The sequence below is a fragment of the Cucurbita pepo genome, chromosome 19 (genome assembly GCF_057944985.1).
Source record: "Cucurbita pepo subsp. pepo isolate OVF chromosome 19, ASM5794498v1, whole genome shotgun sequence".
Taxonomy (NCBI): domain Eukaryota; kingdom Viridiplantae; phylum Streptophyta; class Magnoliopsida; order Cucurbitales; family Cucurbitaceae; genus Cucurbita; species Cucurbita pepo.
In genome coordinates this window covers 9,130,580-9,148,042 of record NC_141816.1, presented here as the reverse complement: position 1 = coordinate 9,148,042, position 17,463 = coordinate 9,130,580, and the positions used below count along the sequence as shown (strand labels likewise).

General features: G+C 31.1%; 3 protein-coding genes and 1 pseudogene across 6 annotated transcripts; 2 read left to right on the top strand and 2 right to left on the bottom strand.

Annotated features, from left to right (window-relative positions):
- The first annotated feature begins 5,051 nt into the window (after positions 1-5,051).
- Positions 5,052-5,357, top strand: LOC147786706 (cysteine proteinase inhibitor 5-like). The gene has a single exon (XM_087120237.1). It carries the CDS (start codon positions 5,052-5,054, stop codon positions 5,355-5,357), a length of 306 nt encoding a protein of 101 aa, XP_086976363.1.
- Positions 5,358-7,615: 2,258 nt separating this feature from the next.
- On the top strand, positions 7,616-7,921 carry LOC147786705 (cysteine proteinase inhibitor-like). The gene has a single exon (XM_087120236.1). The coding sequence runs from the start codon at positions 7,616-7,618 to the stop codon at positions 7,919-7,921; it is 306 nt and encodes a 101-aa protein (XP_086976362.1).
- Positions 7,922-8,676: 755 nt separating this feature from the next.
- Positions 8,677-16,052, bottom strand: TBL14 (TRICHOME BIREFRINGENCE-LIKE 14). 4 transcript variants are annotated; one of them, XM_087120247.1, is made up of 5 exons: positions 15,899-16,052; positions 12,950-13,151; positions 11,364-11,534; positions 10,117-10,312; positions 8,677-9,777 (listed from the first exon to the last, which is right to left on the bottom strand). In XM_087120247.1, exons 2-5 carry the CDS (start codon positions 13,104-13,106, stop codon positions 8,949-8,951), a joined length of 1,353 nt encoding a protein of 450 aa, XP_086976373.1. In that variant the 5' UTR covers positions 13,107-13,151; positions 15,899-16,052; the 3' UTR covers positions 8,677-8,948. The 4 variants fall into 4 exon arrangements, with proteins under 4 accessions (XP_086976373.1, XP_023518186.2, XP_086976372.1 ...); XM_023662418.2 differs by having other exon boundaries at positions 11,364-11,546; positions 15,899-16,051; XM_087120246.1 differs by having other exon boundaries at positions 11,364-11,546; positions 12,950-13,224; positions 15,899-16,046.
- Positions 13,584-15,309, bottom strand: LOC147786704 (pentatricopeptide repeat-containing protein At1g11290, chloroplastic-like; annotated as a pseudogene).
- Positions 16,053-17,463: the final 1,411 nt, after the last annotated feature.

The window sequence follows — 17,463 nt, the reverse complement described above, 5'->3', positions numbered from 1 at the left end:
CTCGGAAGCTCGAGTCTTTTCACGTTCTTCTCCAGGAGTGAGATGTCTATGTTACAATCTCCTTCGTATATCAGAATCCATATCTATAATGGACAATAAAATAAAACTTCTTATCAATCTTTAGGTATATAGTTTTGTTTTTCTTATCATCACATTCTATTTAATCTCTATTCTCGTGAAAACTTCCATTAAATTTTTATTTATTTTAATCTAATCCAATCTAAATAAGTTCATAATTCAAAACCCGAATGATATTGGTCTAATGAGGTTGATTAGATTTTTTTCGAGTTCTCGAGTTTATTGAACACTACGAATATCACTCATAAGATGCGTAAGTGGCTTGAGAATATGGACTCCATCCATGTTTAGAATTAAGAAACTAGTTTTTTCTCCACGGAGTACTTAGGAGTCGCACGTTTATTTATAGGACTCTAACAATCGAGGAATCTAATTCTTAAACTTTTGTTAAAACATAATTGTTCTCGATTGATTTTAATAACAAAATGTGAGTGTTTCCCACAAATAATTGTGTTCAATAGTCCTTAGCTTACTAAGTTATAATAATTGCTTCTTTTCATTCCACTTGAGTGGTTCAAAGCTAGTCAGAGAATACATTTTCTAACGACGCCAGATCGACTTCTCTGGTGATCTAAGCTTGAATCTGATACGTTTGAACCCTTTCAACACCTTGAGGCATTTAAGGTTGCTCTACTATTGACCTCTCCATGTACGATAGTTTGTCACATGAATTATGTTATGCTATGTTATGTAATGCCATACTACGTGATGATGTATTATGACTTATGGTGTCCATGGACACCATGTTAGCATGATTGCTTTCGAGATTGTGAATTGTTTATATACCAAGAATGTATTTATGAAACTGCTTATAAAGAAACGAAGGTATGATTTGCATGTTAAATGATGTGAAACCATGTTTGTCATATTCTCATTATAATTAGTATGAACGCGTATCTTTCAAGTCATGACCCTAAATGTTTGAAAAGAGTTTAAGGATTAAAAATATTTTGAAGCAATTTGTAATGTCCATAATATTTAAAAAAACTAATAATATTAATCAAAATCAAGAAAGTTATCGGCCTCTATAGGTACCACCGACAAATGTGTGCGTTGGCGTGAATATAAAATTTGGTTACACAGTTATAAGGGGTACATTATCGAACTCGTCCAGTGGACCCATGTGTATTTGTGCACCGTATGTAAATAAGTACTATAAATATAATCTAACGCAAAAATAAATAAATAAATAAAGTAGAACCCAAAAAATTACGGGTGTACATTCAACCCGACAACTTTGACCAATCCAACTCGAACTATAAGGGTTGAGTTGGATTGGATTAGTTTTTCGGGTTGGTTTGAGTTCATTTGTTCTGAATCCAAACTGACTCGATTCGATTTCAGGTTCATGGGACAAAATCCTCGGGTTGACCTAAGCCAAATAAAAATATATAAAATATACTAAGAAATTTATATTAATGACCATACTTGTTCAAATTTAAAACACTTACACGTGAGTTTGACCTCAATTATTTTATTATTTTGTTTTTTATTTCTTAATTTTTATTTTCTTATATAAATATTATAAAAATACCTTAATATTTCATAATATTTTAAAATACTTGTAATTAACCTATAACTATTCTAACCATTTTTAGTTTCTTATATAAATATTTTTAAAATACCTTAATATTTCATATTATTTTAAAATATATTATTTATAATAGGAATAAATAAACATGTAACTATTCTAACAGTTTCTAACCAACAATCATTTAATTTAAGTATATAATTTAGGATAGATTTATTAATTATAATTTATACAAGGTTATTTTGAAACGAATACGTATAGTGTTCAATGTTCATAGATTATACATATATTTGAATAATTTTTACTTTCCATCTATCATCTTTCTCATTGGATTAGGTGGAAAGTAAATAAATTTAAATGCCAAATTTTATCAAAAGTTGTCTAAAATATTTGGACCATTTTAGTGTTTACTATAGCTTCTGAATCAACAAGTTTTTAACACCTAAAATAGTGGACACAATTAGATGGATAAAAATTTAGTTTGTTATAAAATTAAGATAAGTGTAAATTTTAATGTATTTATTATCTATTTGTTGCAATATTATTATATTACCATTTATATATAATTTATATATATATGTATTTTTTCATTTTTTCTAATAGTTTTGGGTTATCTAACTCTAACCAAACTATTATAATATTTTTCTGTTATAATAATATTTTTAAACTAATCTTTTTTTATTTTATTTTTTAATTTTATGATCTATCTTATATCTTTTAATTTTAACTAATTCGGTGAACAAGTGTCTATATTTTAGTTGTTTTTAGTTCTATAACAATGTTGAACTATGTTAATATGTTATCATTTTTGCTTTCTGGATTGAATTTTTTATTTTATTTTTTTGTGAGCAATTATAGATTGATTTGTGTTTGTTTGTAAACTTTTAATTATCTTTTATCTAAGATATCCGAATAATTATAAATGGCGGATAAATAAAACTTTTTTTTGAAAAAATAATTTTTTTTAACAACCCGAACGGTTAGGTTGGGTGAGGGGTGTACATGGTCCGGATTGGGTTGGGTTGAGGGATTTTTTTGACCCAACCCAAAAATAAGGGTTGGTTGGATTGGTAACCCAACCCAACCCGAAACTTTTCACAACCCGACCCAACTCAATCCTCTACTTTCGGGTTGGGTTCGGGTTGGGTCCGGGTTGGGTTGTTAATTTTTTTTTTTTTTTTAAGTTTTATTTATCCACAATTTATAATTATTCGGATACAATCTTATATAAAATATATTAAAAATTTACAAACAAACACAAATCAATCCATAATTATTAAAAAAAAAAAAAAAATTCAATAAAAAAACAACGAGCGAAAATTGTAACATATTAACATAGTTTGAGTGAAAATTGTGACATATTAACATAGTTCAACATGTCATAAAACTAAAGAATGCTAAGTACCGACATTTCTTGAAAATGAGTTAAAATAGAAAAAATATAAGAATATATCATGAAATTAAATAAATAATAAAAATGATTAGTCTAAAGATCGTAAAAAAACAAAAAAAAAACATAAATATTTTAGTTGAAATATGTTTACTTTATACGTGATTTATGAACGGTTATGTTAGTAAAGTATTTTTTAAAAATATATATATAAAAGAAAAAAAACATGTATTTGCATATATATATATATATATATATATATATATATATATATATATATATATATATATATAATTTATGAAAATATAATTGTTTGTTAGTAAGGTATTTTTAAAATATATATATAAAAGAAAAAAAAAACATGTATTTACATATATATATATAATTTATGAAAATATAATTGTTTGAACATATAATTGTTATGTTAGTAAAGTATTTTTTTTAAAATATATATATATATATAAAAGAAAAAAATAAATATTTGCATATATATAATTTATGAAAATATAATGGTTGGTTAATAAGGTATTTTTAAAATATATATAAAAAATATAATTGTTTGTTTGTAAGGTATTTTTAAAATATATATATATAATATAATTGTTTGTTAGTAAGATATTTTTAAAATATATATATATATATATATATAATATAATTGTTTGTTAGTAAGGTATTTTTAAAATATATATATAATATTAAAAAAAAACGTGTGGCCACTCTCGCAAACCTATTATATTATTTCAAAATAATGCAAAAACTCTCAAATATATAATAATTTAAATACAAATTAAACAACTTTTGTAGTTCAAACTCCATCGTTAACATTTATATAAATTTCGAAGTATTTCTTTACAACCGTTACAAAAGACAACTTATGAATAGAGAGGAATTATGTAACAGTTCAAGTCCACCGCGAGCAAATTTTGTCTACTTTAACTCATTAGATACGCATTAGATCTCATAGCTTTAAAACATGTCTGTAGAGAGATTTTCACACCCTTATAGACAATGTTTCGTTTCTGTCTCCAACCAATGTGAGATCTCACAATCCACCTCCCTTGGTGGCCAACATACTCGCTGGCACACCATTCGGTGTCTGACTCTAATACCATTTGTAACAACTTAAGCCCACTGCGAGTAGATATTGTTCGTTTTGGCTCGTTACGTATCGCCGTCAGCCTCACGGTTTTAAAATGCATTTACTAGAAAGAGATTTTCACACCCTTCTAAAGAATACTTCATTCCCCTCTCTAACCATTATTGTGATGTCCTACATTGGTTGGGGAGGAGAACAAAACACCATTGATAAGGGTGCGGAAACATTCCCCTATCAAACGCGTTTTTTAAAGCCTTGAGGGGAAGCCTGAAAATGAAAGCCCAGAGAGTACAATATCTGCTAGCGGTGAATCTCGACCAAGTACTTGAACTTTTAAGTACTTGGTCGAGATACCTCGAGGATAGACACGAGACGGTGTGGTAGTAAGGACACTAGACTCCAAAGGAGGTGGATTTGGTGGCAGTGCTAGTGAGGGCGCTGACCCAAAGGGGGTGGATTGTGATTTCATTTTAAACTCATCAACAAAGAACTTAGAAGTATTTCTTTATAACCGTAACAAATGACAAAATTTATGAATCGAGAGGAATCACATTTGATAATTTAGAATTAAAAACAAGATCGTTATCCAACAAAGAATTAAAAATATCCAATTTTAAGAGAATCAATACATATTCAACCTTCAACATAGAATAACTATCTTTACATTTTTTATTAGTGGCTTAATTTTATTGTATGATACTAAGTAGAGTGATAATATTACCAAAGTATTTAATTAAACGAATATGAAGCTTAACACACCGGCATTGCTCACTTTCTTAAACAATTTACGAATCACATTCCATATACGGATAGGATCGTTTACCATAATCTACAATTATATCCACAAACGATCGAAGGAAACACCTTACGATCATGTCTATAAATACCAAGCTCTTGTTTGAAAATGAGCAAACCATATCAAAGTTCGTTCGTTAGGTATCTACGCAAAAGTCAAGATGAGTTCCTCTAGCCTCGAAAAATATGTAAACCCAGGAGGTCTGAAGGACGTCGATCCAAACGACCCACACGTGGTGTTTATTGGACAATGGGCAGTGAAAGAATACAACAGAAGATATGGGAAATCACTGATCTTCCTTTCGGTGTCACGTGGGTGGATCCAGGTGGTGGAGGGGTTTATGTACTACCTTGAGCTGGTGGCTGATGATGGCCCAAATAACCCTAAAAAATATGGGTGCAAGGTGTGGGAGAAATCATGGGAGAATTTCTTGGATCTCTTAGCTTTTGAAGAGATTTACGGTTGATGAATCCATGTCTATGTTGCACTCTCCTTTACGTGTCGATCCATGTCTATAATGGAACACTGAAATAAAACAAAATAAAAGCTCTTATCTTTACTTACAACTTTTTTTGTTTCTTTACGGTTTTCTTTACTTATATTACTTATTTTCTTCGGTGTGAAATCTCACATTGGTTGGAGAAGGAAACGAAACGTGTTTTAAAACCTTGAAGGGATGCCCTTCAATATGAGTGGGGCTTAGGTTGTTACAAATGGTATTAGAGTCAATACACTGAATCGTGTGTCAGCAAGGACGCTGGCTTTCAAGGGGGTGGATTGTGAGATCCCACATCGGTAGAACAAAACATTTATTATAAGGTGTGGAAACCTCTCCATAGTAGACGTGTATTAAAACCTCGTGGGGATGCCCTTCAACGGAAAGCCCAAGACAATATCGGTGGGGCTTGGATTGTTACAATGGTATTATAGCCAGACATTGGATCGTGTGTCAGTAAAGACGCTGGCCCTCAAGGGAGTGGATTGTGAGACCCCACATCGGTTGGAGATGGGAACAAAGCATTCATTATAAGGGTGTGGAAATCTCTCCATAGTAGACTTGTTTTAAAATCTTGAGGGAAGTTCTTGAAGGGCAAGTCTAGAGAGGATAATATCTGCTAGCGGTGGAATTGAGCTCTTCCAAATGAAGATATCAAAAATATGTCTTGCAAATTTGCATAAATATAACGGATCCAACCTATATAAGTCTTACTCAAAAACAGTAGAATCGAGCATGGATCGAAAAATCCACTGAACCACTCGAGTCGATGGAAAACAGTCGAGCCTACCCAAACTAGTGAAGAACTAAAACCAAAGAGGACTTAAACGTTGAACTAGTTGATGAAGGGGAACGATAGCCTTCTTGTGCACGACCAACCATGCACGTAATTAAATAAAAATAAATATAAATGAAAATCGATAAAAATTAAATGAAAATAAAAATATACAAACAACACCAAGACTAAATACATTAAAACCGTTCAAAAATTCAATTTAGTTGAATTGGTGACCTCACTTCGTAATCAACCTTAGGATTATAGGCTAGCTCTAGCGCGCATCCTTCTCGATTTTCATATTTTAGCTACTACAAGTGAGCTCCAAACAGGCTTTGATTCTACTCGGTTTCTTCACTAAAGTTAAAGCTTTCCATCTTACGAACACATTCGTCCAAGAATCGTTCATTACTATTTAGAAACGAGGACAATTTTAGAAAATTAAAACTCGTATTCTTAATTTAAGATGTTTAAATATTATTGCTATTTTTTTTTTTTTTCACCATTAGGAGCCATCCGTAATTTTATTCCACCGTTCGAATAAAGAAACCAACCAGCGAAACACAACACTAATTCAAAAAACATCGTGACAAATTTTATTCATTAGTTGATAAAACCTGATATAGAACTTGGTTACACGTGCATAAGGGGTATATTAACGAACCCGTCCAGTGGGCCCACGTGTATTTATGTCCTGGATGTAAATAAGTACTATACATATAATTCTATGTTGTATGTGTATCCATTTTTCCACCTCAACATTGGAGGAATTTCTCGAGTTTTTTAGGTAAGGAACCAATGTACAATTGACGGCTCGAGGAATGTTCATTAAAAATTTAAATAATCATCCTTCTCGTCGTTTAGCGTGGATGACATGGAATAAAGAGTTTAGAAAATTTTTGCATTATTCCGTATTTTTTAATTAATAAGTACATTATTTTTATCCCGTTCCTAAATTTCACTTTAGGGAGCTATTGAATACTCGGTTTATATATATATACATACATATATATATATATATATTTATTTAGATGATTTTTTAAAAATAAATGAATTCCTAAACGAATTTAGAATTAAAAACGAGATCGGACATCTTAGGATACTTTTGACATCAATTTTAACGGAATAATACCATATTAAACAAAGAATAATTATCTTTACATTTTTTTTAATTGTTTAGTTTTGTTATATAAGACTAAGTACAGTGATAATGTTACCAAAGTATTTAATTAAATGAATATGAAGCTTTAACACACCCGCATTGCCCACTTTCTTAAACAACCTACGAATCACATTCCATATGTAGATAGGATCGTTTACCATTATCTACAATTATATCCACAAACGATCGAAGGAAACACCTTACGATCGTGTCTATAAATACCAAGCTCTTGTTTGAAAATGAGCAAACCATATCAAAGTTCGTTTGTTAGGTATCTACGCATAAGTCAAGATGAGTTCCTCTAGCCTCGAAAAATATGTAAACCCAGGAGGTCTGAAGGAGATCGATCCAAAGGACCCACACGTGGTGTTTATCGGACAATGGGCAGTGAAAGAATATAACAGAAGATCTGGGAAATCACTGATCTTCCTTTCCGTGTTACGTGGGTGGATACAGGTGGTGGAGGGGTTTATGTACTACCTTGAGTTGTTGGTTGATGATGGCCCAAATAACCCGAAAAAATATGGGTGTAAGGTGTGGGAGAAATCATGGGAGAATTTCCTCGATCTCTCAGCTTTTGAAGAAATTTTCGATTGATGAATCCATGTCTATATTGCACTCTCCTTTACCTATCAATCTATATCTATAATAGAACAATAAAATAAAAGCTCTCATCTATTTTTTTTTTCTCTCTCTCTTTTGTTACGTGGAGTTTGCTCGATAATAGTCGTTAAGTGATCGTAACAGCTCAAGTTTAACTCTAGCAGATATATTGTTTGCTTTGACCCATTACGTATCGTCATCAGTCATCAGCCTCACAATTTTAAAACAGTCTATTAAAAATAAGTTTTCACAACCTTTTAAAAATTATTTGTTTTGTGAAGTCTAATTTTTTACTTCAGTGTAGATACCAAAAGTATATCTCACAAATACCAATTTCATTGCATAAACCTAAGAAATCCAACTTATACAATTCTTACTCAATAAATAAATAAATAAATAAATAAATATATATATATATATATATATATATATATATAATCCAACTTATACAATTCTTACTCAATCAATCAATAAATAAATAAATAAATAAATAAGTAATAATAATAGCTTTTGTTTTATCATTCAATTATGTATATGAATAGATAGATATAAATAAGAGTGAACCATAGGCATCTCAAGAACAAAACTCTATGCATTTTTCATAATTAATCAAGTTAGATATTTATAGAGAGGAGGGTGTCTCTATACCGTTCTTGGATATAATCATAAATAGGAGAAAACGATCCTATCCACACATAGAACGTGATTCATAGATGTGCATCATACAAAGGTCTGCACAAAAAAAAAAAAAAAAAAAAAAAAAAAAAAAAAAAAAAAAATCATTTATTCGTTAATGAAATCATTAGTTGGTATAAAACCCTTGATTATACAATTGTTTAATATGACCAAATATCAAGAACGACAGTGCCATCACTTCTCACTACTAACACTGAATGCCCCATTCCAATGCTCATCTTCCTCTGAACCAATCACCAAAAGTAGAGGTTGCAAAATGCAAGTTGGAAAGATAAAGGGAGCAAATCTGAATGTCCAAAAGGTGAACGTTTAAGACTAAAAGGAGCTATATTTGTGCAATAAGAATCTCGTTCCACGTATCCGGGATACCAGGTAGACACCAATGCAAGCAATCACTACCGCCCGAGGTTCCTTTAATACTGAAATGGGATTTATGAGCCTCGTCCCTCAACTGAGAAAGAGCAGTTATATCTAACATCTTTACCTTTGTACCTCTTACAGCACTCTCAACTATTGCATCACTTGATTCATTCTGTTCAACATTGCTTCCTCTAGTTAACGGTGTGGTATTGTCACAGTTACCACCAGTATTCCATTCCCCATTACGAAAATGGCGAGGAGATATGGTCCTGAAAAAAGCCTTGAGTCGAGGATGAGAGGGAAGTTGCGAATCAAGCCATTTGATGATACTATGCACAGTAAAATTCTTAGCTATGTCAATTTCTTTCAAGTTCCCGAGTTCACTACGAATTCCATCTTTGTACATTATCCATCTATTTTGTCTAATTTTTCCTCTGTTCCAGTGATGTCCTGTATTAAGAACCAACACATCAAACCGATGGAGGAACTTTCTCAGAAATACTGGAGGACGATCAAGATGCATGGCTACATCAGTGGTTGGGTCTGAGATGTTCAAAGGCAATAAATCACTAAGGCTTGATGACCAATAGTATAAAATAGTAGTATTGGTGCTCGGGAAACGATAAGCCCAGCCATCTGGACGAATAGCACCCTTAGCTTTGACAAGACCATATTCCTTTCCCACGTCTTTAACATCAGGACTCTCTTCCCCACCAGTGACCATACACATCAAAGACTGAAACTGCTGCCTTCCTAATGAATCGCCAATGAATGCGATGGTTTTGTCCTGCATTCTGAAAAGAACATACTAAGGTCACTTAAAAGAATATACTAAGGTCACTTAAAAGAACATTAAGAATGGCAGAAAGTAACCTAACAAAATCACAATAATTAAATAGTTACCACTAAGACAGACAAGTTGACATTGTACTATCTGGACCCTAAGATAACTATACAATATTTCAGAATTCATGGCAAGGGTGGAACTTGTTTGATTGCATATTTTAAAACCTGTTAACTAAATAAAACAAGACAATTATGTATAAACTAATTTAGATGTTTCAAGTTCTTTTTGTTTGACAACTATCATCCCGAACTTGACATATGCACAAATCAAGAGGGAAGTCAAGTACCTTTGCAGAAATGCAGACCGCTGGAATGCTGGCAACGCACAATCTTTGGGAACCCAACGATATCTCTCATAAGAAAAATCTGTCCTCTGGGTCAGTCTACATGCCCACATAGCAGATAACCATCGCTTACACCCAAAACCAGAGTATAGCGGTCGACTATCATCAGGGACCCATCCACCATTTCCATAGCTACAGGCTGAAGAGTTTAAGGAATAAACAACCTCGGAATCAAAACCAACTAGTATGAGCTATAACTCTAATTCTACTATATGCAGGAACGGGGCCAGTTATTTGTAAGATGGTTAATGACATTCTTTTGGTGAGAACTCAGAATGTCTACGGCATGAGAATTGTGAATCTAAACGAAATTATTTCTATTAGTAAACAAGAAACTTTTTTGTTAGTAATACAAAAGTACAGAGCAATACACGATCTTCCTTATCCATCTGACTATTTCACAAATGAGTTTAATTGATATTAGTAGACTTACTAATCAAATATTAAGTTGACAATAAGAAAATCAATATCTAATAAATTTCATTTACTATACCTATATAATGCTAATTAATCCAATATAAATTTCATTTGAATTAGTTTTATCAATCAAACTTAAATGCATAATATGCCCCACTTACCGATTTAATGACAATTAAATTTTCATTTAATGAGGAAAACATAGACCTTAGCAGAGGAAATATTATTCTATGACGCCATAATCCATATGGTTTAACAGTAAGAAACTTCCAACAACTTTTTGTCCAATTTCATAAGATTCGAAACAAAAGGAAAAAGAAGTAACGATGTCATCTCACGCCGCCCTCAAACTTTCAAGTTCAATTAATCGCCCTCAAACTTTACAAGTTCAATTAATCTACTATTAAATCTTGCTCTTTTTTCTTTTTTCTTTTTCTTTTTCTATGGGATACCAGTCAGATTTTTTTTCTTACAACTAAATCTTTAATCAAGAATCTTTACATCCAATAAAGCAAACATATGACTGATAAATGAGCACAATCAAAACTAATCATGAGTTTCAAGAGAAGAATACATCCCCTATGTACTCTTCATTTTAGACCTTTCCCTTGTACAAATAATTCAATGATATTCAACAAAAGTTACTAAGAAAGAGGCTCAAATCGCAAGCAGGGATCATGCCCCCATGAAACTCCTGACGGTTTCTCAATTGTATATATCATGCTAGCAAGAAAATTGGAAAAAAATACCACTAGTTTGGGCTAAGTACTTACTGTTCTCATTACTCTGGCTCCTGTTAAGAATTATTGTGGATGCAAAGTCTGTGGGTGTAACTTCTGAGTGTGCACTATCTTTTACTGTCTCTTCTTTTGTACTTGAATTTGAATATGTTTTTTCAGTATTCTCCTTTGCTGTGTTAGGTAATTCAGAACTGTTCGTCGGACCTACAATGAATCCTAAACAAATAAAATCATCAGTATGGTACACAAATAGCAAGAAAGGAAAGTCACTAATTCTGGATTTGAATGTGTTTAGGCATTCTACTAAATTCATTACATATATGAACCATCTCTTGCATTACCAATTTTGACATTATCAATTTTGCTCTCGAAGTATCAAAAGTATTCAATTGCATCCCTACGCAACAAATGTGGTTGAAATTGATATTGTAACGGTGATGCAGAATTGTCAAAATATTGTTTTCTGTGAATTGACATTTGTTTAATCTTAAATAATTACCCGACCCTTTTACTTTAAAAATCCAACCAACTACTTGAGAAAGGAAAATCCATGGGCTTAATTACTAAAAGAAAAAGAAAGGAGGATAACACGTTCATTTGGTAAGTTTTCAATTTTGACGACATTAAGGCTGAGTACAGGGTTTCGAGAAGAGGGATAGAAGCATGTATCAACAGAAAAGGTTGCACCAACGGTTAAATGGAGTGAGTTGCAAGAAAAAGGAGCATGCTCACTGAAGTTGCAGAAACTATAAAGGAATGGGTTTTTCTTTTAATTGGATAATATCAAGTAAGTTTTTATTTAGGTAAGGCCAATAGGATTTTCTAATTTGGATGGAGTGAAATAAAAGTTATCATTAAAAAACTATCCATATATATAACGTATAATTTATAAACGTTAAGTACCACGAACTTTATATTTTGTCTAAAAAAAATATTATTTAACTTTCAAAAGTTTCAATAATATCCTTAAGCTTTCAAAAAGAAAAGTTCAAAAATACCTTACCATTAGAAGTTCATGAGTACCCTTAAAATGACGTTTCCATCCATCTCTAAAAGCTCATGGATATTTTTTAAATATGGCATTAATAGTGAGGGTATTTTTTAACTTTTTGAAAAAGTTGAAGGGTATTAATGAAACTTTTTTAAGTTCAAGGGTATTTTTGAAACATTTGTTGGTATTTTTGAAATAAAGTACTAATAGCTTCCATCCAAAACTAACAGTAAAGGTACTTCTAAAATTTTTTAAAAAATTTTAGAATATTATTGAAACTTTTAAAAGTTTTAAGGGTATTTTGAGACAAAGTACAAAAGTACAAAATTTAGGGGTAACTTATTAATATGTATATTAATGTAGCATAAATGTTATGTTATAATTTCTCTATTCAATTCCAACTACGTTATATAGTAACTAGATTGAAATCTTCAATGCCTTGGAGAGTAAATTGAAAATTTTAGAGTATGGGTGAAATCGAAAATTGTGTATAAAGGCCAAATGATACTTAGGTTACCTTTTTTACCTAGCAAAATTTTCCAAGAACTAGTCGTATTAAAGATTAGACCCACCCCTGCATGTTTTCAAAATGAGACCTACATTTATAAACATGGATTGAAAAGCATACCTGCATAAGAAGTTCTATACCATGCTTGAACAGATTGAGACGTGGAAAGAAAAGGATTTTCCTGCCACGCCCACAACACCAAGACAGTGAATGCAAGAGCAACCACGACAAAAGAAAGATATTTCCCTCTTACAGGGAAATTATTTCTGAATTTCATCTCTGCATACTAACTCATAAGACAGAGATCGAACAAACTTTACACCTGCAAATTTTTTGTCTAGATTAAGAACAACAGAATTTCATCATTTCTTTTAGCTCCAGTAACAGCAATCTTTCTGGAGGATGATTAAAAAAAAGGAAGTTATGAACAAAGTCGTCAATACATAAAGAAAAGCAGCATAATCAAGGCCACCTAAAGAGTCACGTTTCATGGGAGATATCTCTTAAGCAAATACAATCCTCCTATAGGGTTACAGAAATTGAAGTAATGATCAGTCATCAATATGGTATGAAGAGCAACAAAATGAAAATCCCAGTCATATTTCATAGAAGATATCTCTGAGTCAAATACAGTATCATGTCTAATCAAAAACTATTTGTCAAGTATGAACATATGCAAACAATACAGAATTGAATATTTTGCATAGAAGGTTAATTAAAATAGTCAAAATTCATAGCATTTTTACCCAAGGACAGAAAAATTGTTAGAAACGTCAATTTAGATCAAAGTTCAAGTACTATATCCATCACAAAAGTAAATACCACTGTCAAAAAGCATGTAACCAAAAAAAATTCATATGATCTACAAGTATAAACGTCAGCTCATATATCTCACCCATATGCCTATGGGAAGTATCTCTTGCCACAAGCTTACGTCTTGTATTTCTAATTTCTATGCAGTCATATGCTACTCCCTTCTTGAAACCTCTTTCCACCATGAGTTTTCTCACGCTATGGGCATTCATCCATCTATTTGCTGCAAATACATTAGATAACATTATTTATCTTCCAGCGTTATCTGGCTCCATCTCAATCAAAGTTTCTGCAGCTCTCATAGCCAGGTCCAAATTTTCGTGCATTCAACAAGACCCCAGAACTGCACCCCATGACGTGTTTTGATCCATTAGGTGCCCTGGACATTAAATCCAATACTTCGGCAAGTCTATTTTTTCTTCCAAACATATCAATCAAGACTGCATAATGATCTAACTATGCTTAATACCACAAAACTGTTCCACTAACTCCGAAATATATAATCCTTTAGATGACAAACCAGTATGGGAACAGGCAGACAGCACACCTAGAAACGCACTTTAGGTCTTATCCCTACATCTATCATTCTCCTAAAGTCAAGAAGAACTTCCCTTCCAATCCCATTTATGCATACCCAGTTATTAATGAATTCCACGACACTACATCTTTTTCAAGAATCAAGTTAAATAATGTCTTAGCTGATTTCATGTCCCCACTCTAACTGTACAGATCAGTTATAGTGTTGCATATAAATACCTTTGAAAAATTAAGGCCACTATTCCTTCTGATTATGAGTCCATGAATCGTTTTGCCTTTTGCTATTAAACCAAGATCTACACAAGCACCTAAAAACCTACAAATGTCAAATCATTAGGAAAAAATTTTTCCTCCAGCATTTGTTCAAATAAATCCAGGGCCTCATTTCTATACTTGTTGCTTACAAAAGAATTAATCAAAGCAGTCCAAGTATGGACATTTTCTCCGGCATACAACTTAACACTCCGAAAAACACCCTCTAACATCGATGTCTGAGAATAGGCTACAACCATTGAGGTCCAGGTAACAACATTTCTCTCCTGCATTTGACTGAAAATAGAATATGACGTATCCAGTTCGCCAAATTTACCATATGCATCAATTACAGCATTGAAAACAATCACATTAAACTTGAACCTGACACAATGATTCCAGAGCTCCCAAACAGGGACAAGTACCCACTATACTCGCAAGAGTAAACTTGTCTAAGACTAAAAGATCAAAATCTTGTTGCAATTGTCGAAAGATATTCATTGATTCTACATTCAACCCATCGTGAGTAAAGCTAGAAATCAAGGTATTGTAGCTAACAATATTTGGATGAAGCATTTCATGAAAGACCATACGAGCTTGACCCAAAAATCCAATACATGAGTAGGAGGCAAAAATGGTATTCTAAGAGTGAATATTTCTAATTGGTAAATCATCAAATGCCTTCTGTGTATTTTCCATATAATTAATTTAGAATACACGTCGTCAATAAGACGCTTTTCAAGGGAGAGTTCAAATGAAAGCGCAATTTTGATAAGGTGGGAGTGCAAGGACATGCCAACCTGTAAGTGTCCTGTTTTATGCATACTGAGATAGAAGATAACAGTGATCAAAGGATGGGAAAAAATCGTGGGCACCATTTTTAGATCGTATAGCAACCTAGAAGAAGCAAGGTTTTTGCTAACTATACAACTTCTACTGATTAGCATAGTTGAATAGAACAAACACCTTGCTGGACATGAAAATAAACAATCAAGGAACTGAACTCCTCAATCAAAACGGACAATGAGAAGGTTGGGAAATTAATTAAATCCTTAAAGTGGGCTAGTTCCTGCAAATCATCTACAAATTACTCATTATAATGCCCAATATCACATTGTTGACTATCCGTTCTCATTCTAGTAGACAACAGTAGTGTGTCGATAAAATTACCCCACTCGATGGATAATTCACCAGCAGTTAACGAAACCCAAACACTTGAAGATAAAATTAACAGACTAAAAACTCGTTAGAACAAAGAAATTCCCATTACAAGGATCGAAGAAAACTTAGAGAACCAAACAGAACAACAATAAAATCGCACAGCCAATATATCATACAATAGAACAAGTTCTACAAGAAAAACCTTCAACGAAATCAAGAGAGTTGAATCGAAAATTAATATGTAATTACTAACTTAAATGCATCCAAATTTCTACTAAATCAATACGCAAAAGAAGAAACAAATACCTTCACGAATTCCCGAAACTTGAACAACGAACTGTTAGCGGATCATCTATCTGCTCGCGAAATTGATGGGTTCACTAGAAAAAATTTGACCAAAAATGAACAGAAAGCTGAACTCACAAGTTTCCTCTCTCAAGTAACAAGTTTTCTATTATATCTTTCTTTAAAAACTCGTGACCCATAAATATATAATTTAGACAGTTTTTTCTCTTTTTTTTTTTTTTTCCCTTTTTTCCTCCCCTTATTATTTATATATTTATTTATTTTAAATTATAAATTTAGTTTTTAAAAAATAATCTTTATATTTTAAATGGACTCTTTATGATAATTTTATCAAACAATAAAAATTATTTTTTAAAATTTTGAAATAATATAAAGAAGAAATTCAAATTTTAAAGATAATAAATTTTGAATTTTTTCTAAACTAACTATTAAATTTATAATTGCAAATTAAGAAATATGAAAATAACAATAATTATGAGTTTGTTATGATTTGACCAACCTTATTATAGGTAATTAATAATTACCTCTTCTTTTTTTTTTTTTTTTTACGGCTTATTTTAATACTTTATATTTAAATAATGTCTTAAAATAATTTAAAAGATAAATATTATAACTCGAACAAAAAAAATTAATAAATACTTTGAACGCATTTTTTTAATAATGTTTAGAATAATTTTAAAAAATAATAATTGAATATTTGGAAGAGGAGTACTCATGAACTCACAAACCACCATGTGCAACAATTAAAAAAAAGTTGAATTTAATAATAATAAATGCTATTTTAGGAATTAAAATAAATAATAATAATAATAATAATAATATATAAGTATAAAGGAAAAAGAAATAAATAAGTTAATTGAGGATCAATTAAGCCGCGTAGATCCGGAGTCGCTGTCACGTCCTCAAGAAGATGGAGATCGAGATCTAAGTGCCACCTTACAATATTAAATTAAATTAAATTAAATTAAATTAAATTAAATTAAATTAAATTAAATTATTGACCGAAAATAAGAAAAATAATTTAAAAAATCTTTAAAATAAACTTCGATTTATTTATTTATTTATTTATTTTCAAAATATACTTTAATTCTCAGTAACCAATAATCTTTAAAATATTTGATATATATGCTAAATTAATTTTTAAAAATATTCTTAATATTTGAATTTTTTTTAAAATTTTAAAATTTTGATTAATACTGTTCGACCTTTTTATAATGGAAATTGTATACTTTATTTCAGTTTCACACTATTTAAAAATTTCAATAATATTCTTCGACTTTTAAAAAAGTTTCAAAAATATTTTTTTTATTATTAGTTTGGTATGAAAATCTTAAACATTTTTAAAATTTGAAAAGGTTTCAAAAAATATTTTTAAAATTTCATAAATTTTATTAATACCCTCCAATTTAAAAAATTAAAAATGCCTTAAAATTAATACCATATTGTAAAAAGTACCGTTAACACTTTTCACATTAATAATTTGAAAAAAAAATAAAAGTTATATCGTTAATCTTGGAACAAAAACTATCTATTTACCCGTCAAAACTCATCTCCCCACTTTATTT